General features: G+C 35.0%; 1 protein-coding gene across 8 annotated transcripts in view; it reads left to right on the top strand.

The window, feature by feature from the left end:
- The window catches only part of FGF14 (fibroblast growth factor 14), a 601,957-nt gene that overhangs the window by 464,729 nt on the left and 119,754 nt on the right, over positions 1–17,474 (top strand). For 7 of the 8 annotated variants that reach the window (XM_038569988.1, XM_038569992.1, XM_038569990.1 and 4 more), the window contains one exon: positions 16,397–16,507. The exons of the other annotated variant lie outside the window; for it this stretch is intronic. In XM_038569988.1, coding sequence (XP_038425916.1) covers positions 16,397–16,507 — 111 coding nt within the window. The remainder of the gene's footprint in view (positions 1–16,396; positions 16,508–17,474) is intronic. 8 annotated transcript variants of the gene reach the window in all.

Below are 17,474 nucleotides of genomic sequence, written 5' to 3'. Positions count from 1 at the left end.
GTAGTTATGTCTACATCACATGTGTTTCAGTTCATTATGAAGGATTTCATCTTTGGCTGGTGGTATTCTCTGAATGAACATTTAAGTCATTTATTAGAGTTAATCTGTTTTCTATCCCGTTCAACTTGAAGTCCACATAAAGTTGTAAATTTCCTAGGGCACTTGGGTCTTTTGTGTGGAGATGGAACTGAAGGAGTTTTAAATCCGGTTATGTGCTTGTGTGCTAAAGGACTGAACCAATATTTGAAAAATAGTAAGAATGTTGGAATTTCTATTTCCTAAAAAGTTATATTGTAAAAAAAAAAGAGCAAATAATAGGCATGGGCATGCACAAAAGTAAGTGGTGTTTCTCAGTGTAGTGTTTCAAAGTTTTGTTTTTCATTTTGCCTGTGCTATTCTTTATTATTTGAGACTGGCCTCACTGAGGTATGACTGCAAACCTTCTAGATCCCATCCTCCTCTGAGGCTCCAGCTCTTCTGGTTCTTCTCTGGGACATTGTGATTTTTTTCAGGGGCCCATTCTGGATCAGTTACAAGTCAGAAAGGTTTTTGGGCAAAGAGGAACTTCATGTACTAAATGGAGCAGTGCTCCCTGAGCGGTGCCTTTCCCAGCATTGTTTTTCTTTTTTTAGAAATCAAAGTATGGATCTAATGCCAAAGCTCCAAACCATAAATCCAATTTAAGCAAAGGACTTAAAAGTCAAAACTTAGGACTTAAGTGTACACTCGGAAGGAATGAGGAAGGCGGGAGGAGGATTGAATCCTCAACCAGCAACCCCACTTTGCTTCCTCCTGACCACTCTGCACCCCAAAACTTGTCTAAGTAGTGGAATTGGTTGAGTGAGCATTCAGTGACTATGTATTTATGAACTAAAGTAAAAGTGAAAGAAACTTGAAACACGCAAAAAAAAAAAAAAAAAAAGAAAATTGAATCCATAATCTGCAGATTTTCTCCCAGACTTGAGTAGGTTTTATTTCTGTTAAAATATGCCTGGCTCATCTACAGCTGTGCACCCAACAGCTCACTTTATGTTATATCAAAATATTCTCAATCTTTCAACTGCTATAGATTTCTGTCTTCCAAACCTTTGCTCTAATAAGCGAGATCTGTCTGTTTTCCTTTAACAACTTAGTTAGAAATAATTTCCTTTTCTCTCCCCACCTCCTCACTAGTGCCAACTCTACCTCAATTCCTAATTGTCCATAATCCAAACCCTTGGGAGAGGAAAAGGGTAGAGCTTGCCATACTTATTTGTGTGTGTGAAGGGAGGGGCCGTAGTCCTAAACTGGTTCTTTGCCAATGATGATGGCTTCCATTTTTTTTTTTTAAATAAAGTTGCCTTTTTCTCATATTTGTTTTGTATCTTCAGATGAATGATTTTTTTTTTTCAAAGTAGGCCTGAATTAGGGTATACAAAGCAGTAATTCTCTCCCTGGTTCCCTGGAGAGGCAACCATCTATTCTCTTCTTGAACACTTCAGCGCCAGGGAAGCTGTTACTTTGTAGGAGAGTTGATTTGTTCTGTCACTGGACAGCTACATTTCTACACCCTCATGAATTCACTTATTCCTTTATTAATCATTTATTTATTGAGCGCCTAGTATAGGACAGGCACTCTTCCAAACACCTGGAATATAGTAGTGATCACAGAGATGACAGTCACCACCTTTGCTTAGGCTCAATCTTGGCATCACTCTACTTATGCCAAAGAGTCTTGAGTGCCAGCTCCATCATATCCTTGTGTTATCTTGCGTGAGACACATATTCCTCTGTGCCTCAATTGTTCATGTGTAAAGTGAGAATAATAATACCACCTAGCTCGGTTGCTATAGGATCAATGAGTCAATACAGATAAGGCACTTAGAGTATTTCCTAGCCCAAAGTATGTGCTCAGGAGGTGACCACTGTTATTCTTCCTGCTATTACAATTAGCCATGGCCCTTTCTGTTGGTGCGACCTCATTATTTCAGGACTCACATCATATGTCGGTTTACTGATGCTGGGGATTACGGATGGCAATCTGCTTTGGCTGCAAGTTCCTCTCAGCTCCTAGCAGAGAGCCTGGACTAAAGTAGATGTTCTAGAAATGTCTGCTGAATGAGCCAGTTAAATATTTTGGCTTTTGAAAATACACTTAAACATAACATGGGAAGGATTTCTTCTTTTCTTTTCCAAGGTGAATTTGATCTATTCCTGTAGCTATATTGTGGAGTATTGGCAATTAATGTGCCATTAAAGATTCTTTGAAGAAATTGTTATGAAATGCCATTTATTTTAATCCTTAATAAATAAAAATGGTAAGAGGCGCCACTTCCTAATAAATTATGCAGAAGGTTTGGGTTTTCAATATACATAGACCTTGTCACAACTGAACTCTAAATCCAAGGCTAAATTCTGCATCATCCTTTATGGAACTTCCACATTGATTTCCAGGAGTTTTGTTTTGTTTTGTTTTCCTTTCTTTTCTTTTCATGACCTTTGGTTTAAATGTTTTTCCTCTCTAGTTGAAAGTGTCCATGTCAATAGTGATGAATAGGTATCTTTCAATGCCTTCTTCCTGCTCCCTACCCTGCTGCTTCAGAGGTTCTGGTCAGAGTGGCCTTGGCTTACAAAAGAGTTTATGACTGTCATCTCCTAGAAGCAGCTGGAGGACAAATGTCTAAAGCAGAAACTTAGAAGGGGGCATAGCTCCAATATCTGTGCCTTCCTTAAATGGAAGCAGCCTTACAGGGTTTATCGGTACAACTTTCAATGATTCATACAGATAGCTCTGCTCTTTGGGTGGAGGTTTCTGTGTAGGTCTAGATCTGAACAGGCAAAATGGGATTATACCTGCTTTGAAATACTATTTCTCAAATGTATGAGCCTCAACTCTGGAGAAGGTATTGATCCTTGTCATGTGCGGTGATTTTCTTAAATTCAACTACTGCCCTAATTATTTTCTTAGCATAGTACATTTAGGGAAATGCTTCCTGACCCTGAAGCAAATATATGCTAAAAAGATTTTTTTGTGTGTGCAAAGTTCCCAGTTTACTCCTCTACAATTTCTCTTAAGAAAGCTAATAAAACTATGCATCTACCATAATTCTTATTTACATAGTTAATGCAATACCATATATTGTTTGCAATATAATTTTCACTGAGAACCTTTGGATACTTTAATTTCAACAGATGCCCTTGATTCCTTAACATCATACTCTTTGTAATGCTAATCGTCAATTTTAGATAATGTAGTAACAGCTGGAGAGCAAATTAATATGACCTGCTATAGGTCTGACTGGCTGTGAAAATTCCATGAATGAGTCAAATAGTAGTTTTCAGATTCCTTACATTTAGAAAATCCCATTTCTAGTTTCTGAAAAGTACATCATAGTTTGTAGTGATTTAACTGAATATATTAAATTTAACATGTGACCCTCAAGCCTTAGACTTCTCCTCCTCTATATCCTTACTGATTTCTTGTATGTTTGTTACATACATTTTTGAGAATAGAGCTGAAATTTCTGACAAAAATTTATATTTTTCTATTTCTCCTTGAAGCTCCATTGATTTGTGCTTCATGTAGTTGAAACTCTATCAGTCGATGCATAAACATTCAGAATTCTTGTGTATCCTTAATGAACTAACTCCTTAATCATTATGAAATAATCCATCTATATCCACTGTAAGATTCTTTACCCTGAAACCTCTTTTATCCTTTATTAATATTGATTGATGCTTTTTATCCTTTTGTTTATTATTTATTTATTTATTTATTTATTTATTTATTTATTTATTTATTTAAAGATTTTATTTATTCATGAGAGACACACACAGAGAGAGAGGCAGAGACACAGGCAGAGGGAGAAGCAGGCTCCATGCAGGAAGCCCAATGTGGGACTCCATCCCAGGTCTCCAGAATCAGGCTCTGGGCTGAAGGCAGCACTAAACCGCTGAGCCACCTGGGCTGCCCTGTTTTTAGTTTTAGTAGCTATACTAGGGTATAATTGTCATAAAATAATCTGTATATATTTAAAGTGTATAATTTTATGAATTTGACATAGGAAAACAGAGTCACACTCAAGATTATGAATATGTCCATTGTTCCAAAAGTTTCTTTATGCCTCTTGGCACTCCTGAGCTCCTGCTATTCTCTGTCTTTGACCAATCTCCTAAGTCACAGATCGTTTTTGTCATTTTATATTTCTTTAAATTTTATAGAATATTATACAGATGGAATCCTATGACTTTTATACAACACAATTATTTTGGAATCCATCTATTTTGTTGCATTTATCAATAGGCCATTCCCATTTTTTGCTGAGTAGTATTCCATTGTATAGCTATCCCACAGTTCGTTTATCCATTCATCAATCGAACAAACATTTGAGTTGTTTCCAGTTTGAGACAATTACAAATAATTACAAACGAACATTCACATATGTGATTTGTATGGACATATGCTTTTACTTCTATTAGATAAATATCTAGGAGTGGAATGGCTAGATTATGTTGGCAGGTTTATATTGAACATTTTAAGAATCTGCAAACAGCTCTCTAAATTGATTGGAGCACTTACTATTCCTCCCATTAGTATATGTAAGTTTCAGTGTATTCACATCTTTGCCAACAATTTGTCTGGTATTTTTATTTTTTTATTTTATTTTATTTTATTTCTTTTTTAAATTTTTTATTTATTTATGATAGTCACACAGAGAGAGAGAGAGAGAGGCAGAGACATATTCAGAGGGAGAAGCAGGCTCCATGCACCGGAAGCCCGACGTGGGATTCGATCCCGGGTCTCCAGGATCGCGCCCTGGGCCAAAGGCAGGCGCTAAACCGCTGCGCCACCCAGGGATCCCTGTCTGGTATTTTTAAATTTAATTTTAATCTTCTACTATGTGTAACTCTAATCCATTATGGTTTTCATTTTCATTTCCCCAATGACTGGTGATGTTGCTTATCTTTTTGTGAACTTCTTTTTCATCCACAAATATTTTCTGATAAAATGATATATAGTTTTGTGCATTTGTTTTATTATTATTGAGTTTTAAGTCTTTATGTATTGGTGGATACAAGCCTTTATTCAGGGTAAAATATGCAAATCTTTTCACCCTATCTGTAACTTGTCTTTAGGTCTTTTAACAGTTTATTTTAAAGAAGTTTTTGAATTTTTATGCAGTTCACTTTATCAATGTTTTCTTCAATGGATCATGCTTTTGGTGTCTAATATCAGAATATGGTATATCATTCAGGAGCTCAGGGTAAAATGAAAATGCAGGGCCTATGGTTAAAAAATTATTGATAATTTCAAGATGGTATTATCAGAGCATTAAACCAAATATGGGGTCTTTCTAATAGCATATATGTTGTATATTCAAATACGTATAGTGTTTTTCCATTTCTCCCGCTTGTCATCATATGTTTCACTTTTACATGTTATAAACCCCACATTGTATTATTATTTTTGCCTAAACAGTCAATTATCTCTTAAAGAGATATAAATAACAAAAAATATATATGTATTGACCGTCAGTAGTGTATTACCATCAATAATGCTTATTATTCCTTAGAGAAGGTCCTTATTTCTATCTGGTATCATTTTCTTTGTCTCTGAAGACCTTCTCTCAACATTTTTTGCAATGAAATCCATCTGATGATACACTCCTATTCTGTATGTCCAAAAACATCTTTATTTTTCCTTTGTTTTTGAAAGATATGTTCACTGTTTTAGGGTTTTAGGATATTTTTTTTCTTTCAGTGCATTGAAGCTATTGCTCCACTGTCTTTTTCCTTGAATTGTTACAAATAAAATATCTGCTGTCTTTCTTGCCCTTTCTGTATATAATGCGTTTTTCCTACCTCTGGGAGAAAAAGAGATTGTTTCTTTATCATTCTTTGAGTACTTTTAGTAAGATGTGCCTTGATGTAGTTTTTGTCATTTTTCCTGTCTTTAGAGTTTATTAAACTCTTTGGATCTTTGGTTTTATACTTCTTAACAATTTGGGAATTTCTCAACCATTGTTTCTTCAAATTTTTTTCCCGCTTGTCTTGATACTAACTTCTGGAGATGCCAATTAAACATACATATTGTCACTTCAAGTCTTTGCACAGCTGACTGAGGTAATATTTCCAGTCCTGTGTGCTTTTGAAGCAATACTACTTCCAATCTTCTCAGATGGTTTTCCTCAGCCTGGGATAGCTTCCTTACATAAAATGCTGACAAGCACAGAGCTGAATTCTCATGGAAACTTTCTGCAGATCTTGGAAGTTTCTCTTTCAGCAGCTCTCTCTTCTCTAATACACTATATACCATCTACTTTGGTCTTTCTGGACTCTCAGCTCAATCTCCTCAATTTAGAAAGTCCACTGAGCTCTCCTCCCTTCACCATGCCCTGGAATATTTCTCAGGAATTAGGACTCACCTCTTTTCTTTCTCATAACTCAGGGGCTGTCCAGTATCTTGCAGAATTCAATATGTCAATTTTTTTATTGCATCCCTGTTTATCTTGGTCAGATGTTGAAGTCACTTTTTAAAAAGTCTGAGACCTTTCAGTTTAAAGAATTATTAAGCTCTCTCAGATTATGGCATATGGTTCATGTAACATTCATATTCTTTTTCAGTTATAATTCCAGCATTGAAATTTGTTCATTATGATAGTATTTGATTATAAAATATTAGCAAATGTTAAGAGTACTCTTGGGCCTATGTTCCTCAAGCCATTTGGTTACATTTGATTAGCCTCTAACTTTATGAAGAACATAGTGAAAAAAAAGAATATAGTGAGAGGCATGATTAATATTTATAATAATGCAATTGTATTTTATCTCATAGTAAGTATAAAATGGCTTTTTGGTTGAGTAGCATAAAGTGAAAGGATTATCAAAATTAAAGAACGTGATTTTGTCCATTTAAATGGCAAAGTAAAACTTTTTTCCCCCATGCTTTGCGTATTGGCGTGTGTGTGTGTGTGTGTGTGTGTGTGTGTGTGTCTTTTTATTGTGAACAAAGTATCATAAGTTCAACTTACAACCTGTCAATATTTCAAGATGGCAGTGAGTTATTTCAGAATTCCAAAGGAGGTTTTTAGCAGTTATTGTCAATCATGGTTTTCTTAATTTAAAAAAATCTTTTAATTAAGAAATAAAAAGTTATCATTGAACATTTGGACACTAACTGAATAAGCTTGGAATATTCTGGAAATTTAACTAGAAATACTTAGTAATTGTACTAGTTGCAAAAATATTGCAAGGATTTTGAACACTCTTTTGAGATACTTATCTGAGAACACCATTAGGAACACAAATAATAAAATGTATATTTAGACTTAAAAAAGGAAGTATCATTTAGATAGCAACTAAAATGAAGGATCTCAGATTCCACTCTTCCTATGACAATAGCATTTGAAAAATTAAGTAGAATACTCAGCTATTTGCTCAACAATTGAGGAAATATTATACCTTCAGTCAGCTAGCAGCATGGTGGATCCTGACACTTACACTAACAAAAAGAAGTTGGTACAAAATATCCTCAAAGCAGTGTTAAGTTTCTTTCAGTATTTGATATCATTGATGAAGAATCTGAACATGAATCATGTGTTCATATTGATAAGTGTTGCAGATGCCACACCGAATGACACATCAGCACACTGAATGAGACAGAGCAAACTGCTTCTTTGCATATGCATGTATGTGTTCTGGCCAGGAGGAAATGAAGTAATTCATAAATTAGGAATCTGTGACAGGATATATTATTAGCAAAACTTTCTTTAGATGTAATAGTAATAATGATTGGCTTGAATCCCGAGCATCATTGAAGGGCACACATTTTTTTTTCCTTTTCATTTTTTTTAGAGATAAAAGGAAGAACATGCAAGGGGGGAGAGGCAGAGGGAGAGGGAGAAAGAGAGTCTTCAGCAGTCCCCATACCCAGTGCAGAGTCCAACTCGAGGCTTGACTTCACAACCATGAGATCATGAGCCAAAATCAAGAGTCAGATGCCCAACTGACTGAGCCATCCAAGCATCCCACATATTCTTCTTATTTAAATATGCACAAGAATTTTTAATATTGTCTTTTGCAGCTATATAATTAACATTGATAATTTATTTTTATATATATGTAATTGCAATTTAGAAGGAGTAAGTTAGCAAACCAACAAACACAATGTTTTATAATTATTCATCTTTATAAGCTATGAATAAATAAAGGGAAACAGTAGATCCAACTTTTTTGCCATTTTATTGTCCAACGCTGAATTATGTTGGGGCTACAGGACTTCCAATGTGTTTCTAATATGTTAGAATCTTGCCATTAGAGAACCTCATTGGAAAATACTATTGGAAGGAGTTGCTTTTAACTGAGCTCTAAAGATGTGTTTCCTTTAGGAGCTTGTAGACACTGAATATTCAGAAAGCTAGTGAGAGTTCAACCCTGCATTAGGAATTCCAGGAATCTTATTAGATCTGTCTGTTTTTTGGAGCTGTGGGTCAAATATTGAACAGGATATTATGGGATGCCTTCCCTTTAGTCATCCTTTCAGGTATTTTCCTCGAGAAGAGATTCTACTCACTGTTGTTTCCTTAATATACTTTACTAAGAGGGATTTTTTTTTTTTTTTTACCAAGACAGTTTTGGAAAAAATTTTTTTTTTAATTATTGGTGTTTCCATTTCAAAACCTACGTTTATCTTTATCAGGGCATGTTCTGCTCCTCCAATTCTTAAATAGGATACAAAAATGCGGGACACCTGGGTGGCTCAGTGGTTGAGCACCTGCCTTCAGCTCAGGTCGTGGTCTTGGAGTCCCAGGATCGAGTCCCACATCCGGCTCCCTGCAGGGAGCCTGCTTCTCCCTCCACCTGTGTCTCTGTGTGTCTCATGAATAAATAAATAAAATCTTTAAAAAAAAAAAGGATACAAAAATGCATCTTGCCTTGAATGCCATTTAGGGCTTACATATAGATTCTTTCAAAGAATAGATTCAGTATTAGATATTTGTTGAACAGCTGCTATGTGCAAAGCAGAGTAATAGGCTACTTTGAATAATATACGATGCAAATTATCAAGGGATTTATAATCCCTTTAGTATTTGCTGGGCAGGAATACACATAAACCCAATAATTCCACACATGACTAACTGGCATAAAACCATATCATACATTCTTTCTTATCCCTCTCAGTAGATAGCAAGCTCTTTGAGGACAAGAACTGTTTTTTTGTTTTTTGGGTTTTTTTTAATGCAAAATTATATCTCTAGTGCATATAGGCATAAGATTATGTTAGGCACTAGAGATAGGCTGTTTTAGGCTGTAGAATCAACAGTTAAAATTGAACAGAAATAGTAATGCATTGGATTGGGATGGTGGATTGGTACCACTCTGAACTAGCTGAAACACGCTTTCTAGAGGGATGGACCCTCGACGTAGCATGGGGGCAATTTCCAGGGGAAATTGAATGTCATCCTAGGTAAAGCACTAACAAAAAGATATAGAGGTTTTTTCATAACTTTAGTTTATTTATCATTTTCCTAATGTCCCACCCCACCTTTTTTCTCAGCCCTTTGGAAGAGCTCCTGGATATGGTTTATTTTTATGGCTGAATTATATGATAATTTATGGCTTTGGGTAAATTATTCACAATGCTATTTTCTGCAACTAGGAGTGCCAAAATCTCATTAGTTCTGCCACAAAAATGTCTATTCCAAAAGTTGCTTTCTACCCTGTAAATAACATGTGATTTTTTTCCATAGCTAATAGAGGAGTGACATTTAAGAACCTTCACTGATAACCAACTAGTACCGAGATTTATGTGTAAACAAACATGGTGTGTGTGATGTATCTACAATTTTATAGTTGCTATATAAAAACACATGCCATATTGTGCATTTTTCAATTTAAATAATGATTAAAAATATCTCCATCACTCTAAGGATTATCTTGATTTCTCTTTTGTCAGTCTGCACATTGCATGAAAACAATTTGTGACAGTGATTGATTTAAATGAACCCGCTTCTGAGAGAGTGATTGTTTTAATTAAAAATGTTGGATATTTTTTTCCTTGTATCTGAAGGCAGTTGAACTGATTTGCATTTCTTTCAGTTTCGAGTGTTGAGGCTAATATATTATGAAACATTTTTTTCTTGAAACACATGCACATTAGCTTTCATTATTTCTATTTTAATTAATGTCAGAGTGTATGGTTAGTATGGAGTTCCAGACAAGGAGTACCCTCAAAACATTTTTAGTAAAACATTCGAGTAAAATGTGTTATAGGGTAAGTATAATGAAAGAGAAAACAGAAGGAAAAAGGATAATTAAGACATAGTTTTCATATTTTCTTAAGCAGAGTAAATATTCTGAATTCATAAGTACTTTAGAAAAGAATAAGAAACTCTAACAGTTTTATGGGTTGAAAAATATTTTTGCATTTTTTTACATGGCTAGCTAGCTAAACTGTAGGTGTGGGATTTCAGGTATTTATTTTTCTTTAGTTATTAATTGACAGTTGAGGTTGTAGTGGTTTCATATATATCAGTACTAAAAACAAAATCCTTGGCTTCTATTTAACATTCATTAGAAGAATGTCACCAAACCCTCTTATCCTATTAGTTTAGTGAAAAAAAGAACATGTACCTCATTATAAGCTTGTTTCATATATGTAATTTTTTAACTGTTTTATATCTCAAGGCATACTATTCATTTGGGGTGATGTTCTATTTTTATCACAGTAGATGTCCTAACATTTTCAAACACTTTTGGCTGACTTCATGTTAGATCTGAATAGATAAGGAGGTCATCATTGCTTTTGTTCCATATTTGTGTACTTGTTTTTAACCCTATAACCCATGTAGAGGATTTGTCATCTTTGCTGGGGTTTTTTTTGGTGTTAAGTTTTCTTCTTTGAGTATCACCATTAATCCATACTGTCTGTTGGATTTTTCCCCCTAAAATATATCAACATTAGTTAAACTAGATAATGTAATTTATATACCTTCTTAACCTAGAAGGTATAAACTTCAGCATATTGCAAATCACTCATTGGAAACAATGACTGCAGCCAAGGTCATGGTGCCAACCCCTCAGAATTATAGGGTGCCCAACCTGCCTCAGGTACTTCAAGGACCTCATATGATATGTGACCCTGAAGATTCCCAAGTCAGCTCATGTTAAGTATTTACAAAGCTTAGTTGTTTTTTTTTTAATTTATTTTTTATTGGTGTTCAATTTACTAACATACAGAATAACCCCCAGTGCCCGTCACCCATTCACTCCCACCCCCCGCCCTCCTCCCCTTCTACCACCCCTAGTTCGTTTCCCAGAGTTAGCAGTCTTCACGTTCTGTCTCCCTTTCTGATATTTCCCACACATTTGTTTTGTTTTGTTTTGTTTTTCGTTTTTGGAGATGACGATTAAACAGGAAGTTCCAGTATTGGATCTTCACATACTGCAATCCATTGCCTTTCCCTCCTCTTTGGGGTGAGACAGCCCACTGTAGATGTTCTTTTTTGAGAGACTAGTGCTTCTCTTGCAGCTGCCCAGACAGGGTCCTGTCCATTCCGGCAGTCATGTGAGATATCTTACTGATATCAATATGTGTAAGTGAGCTGTCCAGCACATATTAGGCTGAAGTTGAGACTTGCTGTAGGGTGAGAATATGTAGGGTTTTTCTCCTCTACACAGTAGATCTAGAAAATTAATCATACCATTGCCTGACCACATACAATTGATGTGGTTGTTTTCTCAGGAAAATTGTCTCATTTTCTTTTGTTTTGTATCTGTTATGATTATTTGGCTTTGTACTCTTGGCCTTTGAGGAAAGTTTTTTTTTTTTTTTTGTCTTCTTTTTTAATTATTTGAAAGTGACCTCGAGCTATAAATGGCCTCATTGCACAATAGCCAATTTTATAAGTGAGGATTATAGTGAAGGTTTTATGGATATGTGACTAAGCACAAAGAGAAACTAATAAGTGGAATCCTTGAAAATTTGGGGCATCAGTTAATCTACAACAGTAATATGCATTTAGGATATTTGTATATATGTATGCAATATTATTTGCATGTTGAAATGTTATTTTTACACATCTTTTGTCAAAAGGCTAGTGCCTTTTGATGCAGATATTAAATCTGCATTTTCATTATGAAATTTAGGAAATTTTTAAAATAATAAAATGTTGAAAAATATGTATTCTAGTAACCAGAAAAGGATATTTATATTTCACATTTTGGTGTATTCTTTCCCATGTATTTTTATAGTATTTTTCAAATAGTCATACTCATTTTATTTATATACACACATGTCATTACAAAAAAGTTTATAACACCAAAGATTTATTTTTGAGTTAGAAGTCTGGAAGGCACAACTAAAAAAAGTTTTGGACACTTTTTAGGCTTTACTACCATCCTGGATTTCATGTTGTTGTTCTGATTGTCACTCTTATTAGCAATATATGAGATTACTAGATAAATTACACTCTAACCCAGTCAGCATTCATTAAAATATATATATATATTGCCCAGGTCCTATTTATTTAGACCCCAGGAATGTAATGATAAGCAATATTATACATTTCTATTTCCTTCATGAAACTTACAATACAGTTTGGAGAAAGAGATCAATCATACAATTGCACAAATAAATGTGAAATTCAAACCATGAATTATAAAGCAAAGTACTAACACTTGTTAACCTCCATGGTGGGTACATAGATATAGGTTGAATTAGTTCTTGTAACTTTAAATGTATTAAAAACATTTCAAAATGAAATAATTTTGATGTTTTAAAAATGAGTAATGCCTATGAAGAATGCTGCCATAAAAGTGTTCAAGGGAGGAGTCTGAATTTATCTGAGGTGTCAGGAAAATGCCCCAGAGGAAAAGTTGATGGAGCTGAAATTGAGAAGGAGGAAAAAGAGTAAAATATGCAAAGATTTATGCATGTGGATGTGTGCACAAGGAAACATCTTTATGCAGGTGAGAATATCTGAGACAGAGAAGGTTAAGGGGATGGGATAAATGTGGGGGATTATGGGATATTTGTAGGCAGCCAGCAGTGACCCAGCCTGGCCTATGTGCAGGGGATGGCGTGGAAAACAAAGCTGGGCAGATAAGATGGGGCCCACTGCTGCAGGGCATGTGCATAGTTCAGTGGATGGCCAGAGCCACTGCATGTTTCCTTTTCTGCTAGATTGGAACAGGCACACGGTAGGTGGGATAACTACCTAAGAGAGGTTACAAGGGGCTGAAGTGCTGCCAGCAGTGAAAATAGAAAGTGAGCAAGATTGTGAAGACAGCATCTGCAGGAAGCGGGCAACTGTTTAAGTGGAATGACAAAGGCAAGCACAGTGGTGATCTTGAGCGGCTGAGACAGTTCACATGAGTCATGAAGTCAGGGGTACAAGTACAAGGAAGGAGAATGACACTAGATGAGTTGAAGACTACCGTATTAGATCTGCAACTTTGGTGAGGGTTTCACAGGTGCAGATTTATTGGAGATGTGGCCAGTGGCAAAGTAGGGCAGATCATAGAAGAGATTTTCAAGCATTTTGATTCTAGCTTCATGTTATTGTTTTAAATCACAGATTCAGCTCCAAGTATGCAGGATTTGGGTTTATATATAATTGTGATTAATCCTTAAAAACTTAGTTTAAAAGAGAAAAAAGAAGATTGTCTTTGCATTTTATTTTAGGTTTTTAAGATAGTTTAGGTCAATTGTTCAACTTCCAAAAGCCATGTAGTTTACTTGTTAGCCGGGGAGGATCATGTTGGAACTCTCAACTGGACGCTTGTCAGTTCTGTGCTTTTTGTCAATTACTCCATTGCTCTGTCTCCACTTGCTCAGCTACAAAGCAGGCTTCCCATTAAGTAAGTTGTGGTGAGTTTAATGAGTTAATCCTGCAAGGTACTTAGAACAGTGCCTGGCACCTGAGAAAAGCACAATCAATGTTATTATGGTTTCTAAAAAGAAAACATCAAATAATGTGAAACTAGGTACATAGAAACCAATTTGGTTTCATTTCTTTGAAATTAAGCGAGAACTCAAAAACACAGTTCCGTTGTTTTCTTTATACTTCCTTATTAGAAACGAGAATGTGGGCAGGAAGGGTTCACTTGGCCTTATGACCTCTAGTTTCATCCATGTTGTCACAAATGACATAATTTCCCTCTTTTTGAAGGCTGAATAATATTCTGTTGTGTATAGATACTCATTTTCCTCATCCATTCACTCACTGATGGGAACCTAGATTGTTTCCATATCTTGGCTAATGTGAATAATGCTGAAATGAATATGTGGGTGCAGATATCTCTTCAAGACCCTGATTTCATTTCCTTTGGCTATGTACCCAGAAGTGGGATTGCTGGATCGATTGAGTTGGTAGTCGAATTTTTAATTTTTTGAGGAAGTTCCATGCTGTTTTCCATAGTGGCTGCATCAGTTTGCATTCCCACCAACAGTTAAGAGGGTTCCTTCTTCACATCATTATCAATACTTACTATCCCTTGTCTTTTTGGTCATAGGAAAAGAAAAAAAAAAGAAGTGTTCTCTTTAAGTGTGAGGGAGTTTGTGGGGGTTGTGTGTCTTGTACTGCCTTGCCTGACCTACTTAATTCAAGTCCAGAAGATGTAGTAAGCTAAAATGTAAAATTATTAAAGATAAATAATTCAGAACATAAAGGTTTTGCAGAAGAATTGTCAATCCCTGAAATCCTCTGTATGTCTTCATGGCAATTAAGAACCCACCTTTTTACCTTTGTCCTCTTCTTTTCTATGCTATTTATCTTCAGTGATGAGTAGAAGTACAATGCAGCATAAATAATTAAAGAAATCCTCAATACTTTAGAGGGTTGGTAGCCCAGTCAAATTTTACTGAGTGATGGGCAGACTAAGATGCAAGAGTAATTTTTCCACTAAAGCATATCTTAGAATTGTATACTAATTTTTAAAGGTGTATACTACAGAATAAGGAACATATGTCAGACAATCCCAATAATCACTTAGATTCTTTTTTATCCTAGTCTTCTAGAAGCATCTACACTCTATTATATTTAGTCACATTGATGTGACACTGTGGTGTTCATGCATTATTCCCCAGATTTTTTCACTCTCATTCAATCTTTGAAGAAAATCTGTGTACCATAAATTCACTTTTCAAATGATTGGTTATAGCATATGTACAAAACAATAGATATTGGCATTTTCTTTTAAATTTTTGAGCATTAAACAAAAAGCTAAGGGTATTCTGGTTTGGAACAGCTTTTTTTTTTTTTTGGCATATGTATATGTATTTTTTGTGTGTGTTCACCTGTTGGCAAATCCACAAATTTTCTGTCAATTACTAGGTAGTAGCCTTCATCATTCTATACCATTCTAATGTTTTGTTAGTATGATCTGATTGCATTTGCATGTCTCATTCAGCAGTTCTAGAGAGGTGCCAGTTGCCATGGCAAGAACTATGATGTCCAACATCAAATCTAGTCATGAGATGGGGATGGCCTTTGAAAAGCCACATATAAATATTTATATTCAAAGGTACAACTGTTGGTCCTTTGCGAAGCCTGGGTCACTTGAATGGTTATCTTTTCAATGAATCATCAGATGAGAAGTCTGTTACCATATTTCCCTTTTTTTTTTTTTAATAAACTTCCACTGTCCTCTATCTTTTGCCTTTTTGGTTAAGAATCAAATCCATATTTTATAATTTCATTCTCCTTTTTAGATAGAAATCTGTTTAATATGTCTAATTTGTCTGGATTATGGCCACAGAACTGACCTCACAGCATAGGTTTGTTATTGTGCCTTACCCTGAGCTCAGAAATCAACTTTTCCATTTTCCTATGGGTCATGCATGAGTACCAGATGCTTCCATACCCATTAGAGTAACCCTTTAGACATCAAAGAAACACTCTCCACAAGAGGGCTTTTTCTAAGAATGCATATCAAAATATTAGTTTGATTTAAAAAATATAGGTTTTTCACCTTTTGGGATTACTTGTCAAATTAAGTAAAAAGAAAAATCCATTTTAAAGCCTTTAATAACGTTTCTTAGAGCCAGAAGTGTGCAAAAACTCTTGTACATTCATCCTGAATGATATTAAACTATTAAACCAATTAGTTTAGGACTTAACTAATAATTAAACCAATAGATCAAGGAGCTTAATTGTTTTTGATTAATCATTGAAATCCTCACATTAGTTTTATAAAATGACCCATTTTCTGCAGCTGCCAAATGCAGCTTATGACCTTCTATGATTAGTATGCACCAGGTTTGAGAAGTACAGAGGAATCTGGGAGACATAGAATAAAAGGTGCTACTTCTATCAAATGCCCTCTTCTGAAAAAGAAAGAAAAGAATCAGAAAAAGAAATAAAAAACTCTATTGTGACACGTTGTGAGGCTTATGATAACTATGTTTGCCTTTCAGATCCCCAGCTCAAGGGTATAGTGACCAGGTTATATTGCAGGCAAGGCTACTACTTGCAAATGCACCCCGATGGAGCTCTCGATGGAACCAAGGATGACAGCACTAATTCTAGTAAGTGACAACCTCAGGCCACCCGCTAACACAGTTGGTAGAAGATACGCTGCTACAAAAATGACTTTTTAAACTACATTTACAAGTATTTGTTACGTTGGTTCATTTTTACAAATGTTACACGCTAGAAGGCCAGTCATAATTTTACTTAGACCACATGGATGAAAACAGGAACAGAGCAACACCAGAAGCCTGTTGTTGTAAGATAATTAGTTTCTCTTTCTTTCTTTTTTTTTTTTTCTTAAAACAATCATCAGACTCAGCATTCTTGTTACTTTTATCTCATAAAAATAAAGTAAGTACACTAGTGCATTTAGATGAAAGATGAATCCATGTTTCCTTTGGAGATATTTTTATTAGGCCTGTAGGTTTTTAATGGTAACTGTGGAAATTCAAGAGCTATAAGGATTAGTTGTTTCAAATCACAGAAATGTAATTTTTCAAATTCTTCGCATTCAACAGGAAAAGTTAGTATCTCTTTTTAAAAGAGAGGACATGAAGGCTCTATGCCTTTAAATACATTGTACAAAATGTTTAACTACTTTACAGAATTGGGTCTGTGATGACTTGTCTTAAATTGAAAAGCCACTGACCCTGGTTGTATTCGTGTCTCTTCATTTTACTGTTTTTAAATATATATCTTTTCTTCATATTTTCATTTTAGTGTCCCTCCTTATCCAATTGTCTGCTTTTTTCCTTTCCCATTTTCTATTTATACTAATACTGGATTCCTTTTAATTTAGCACATCAGTTCTAAAATAGACACTCTCTACTTCTCAGGAGAATTAATGAAAAGCAAAAACTGATTTTATTGGACATATTTATTCACATATTACTAGTGGATCAGGAATGGATATGAATTTTTTCATCCATTTAACATTTACCCTTCATATATAGAGCATCATTCCATGAAAAGAAGGGAGGATTTGAATACACAAGACCAAATTATAGGTACTTTCTGTTTCAA

The sequence above is a fragment of the Canis lupus genome, chromosome 22 (assembly GCF_011100685.1).
Source record: "Canis lupus familiaris isolate Mischka breed German Shepherd chromosome 22, alternate assembly UU_Cfam_GSD_1.0, whole genome shotgun sequence".
NCBI lineage: Eukaryota > Metazoa > Chordata > Mammalia > Carnivora > Canidae > Canis > Canis lupus.
This window is presented reverse-complemented; position numbering and strand designations above follow the sequence as displayed.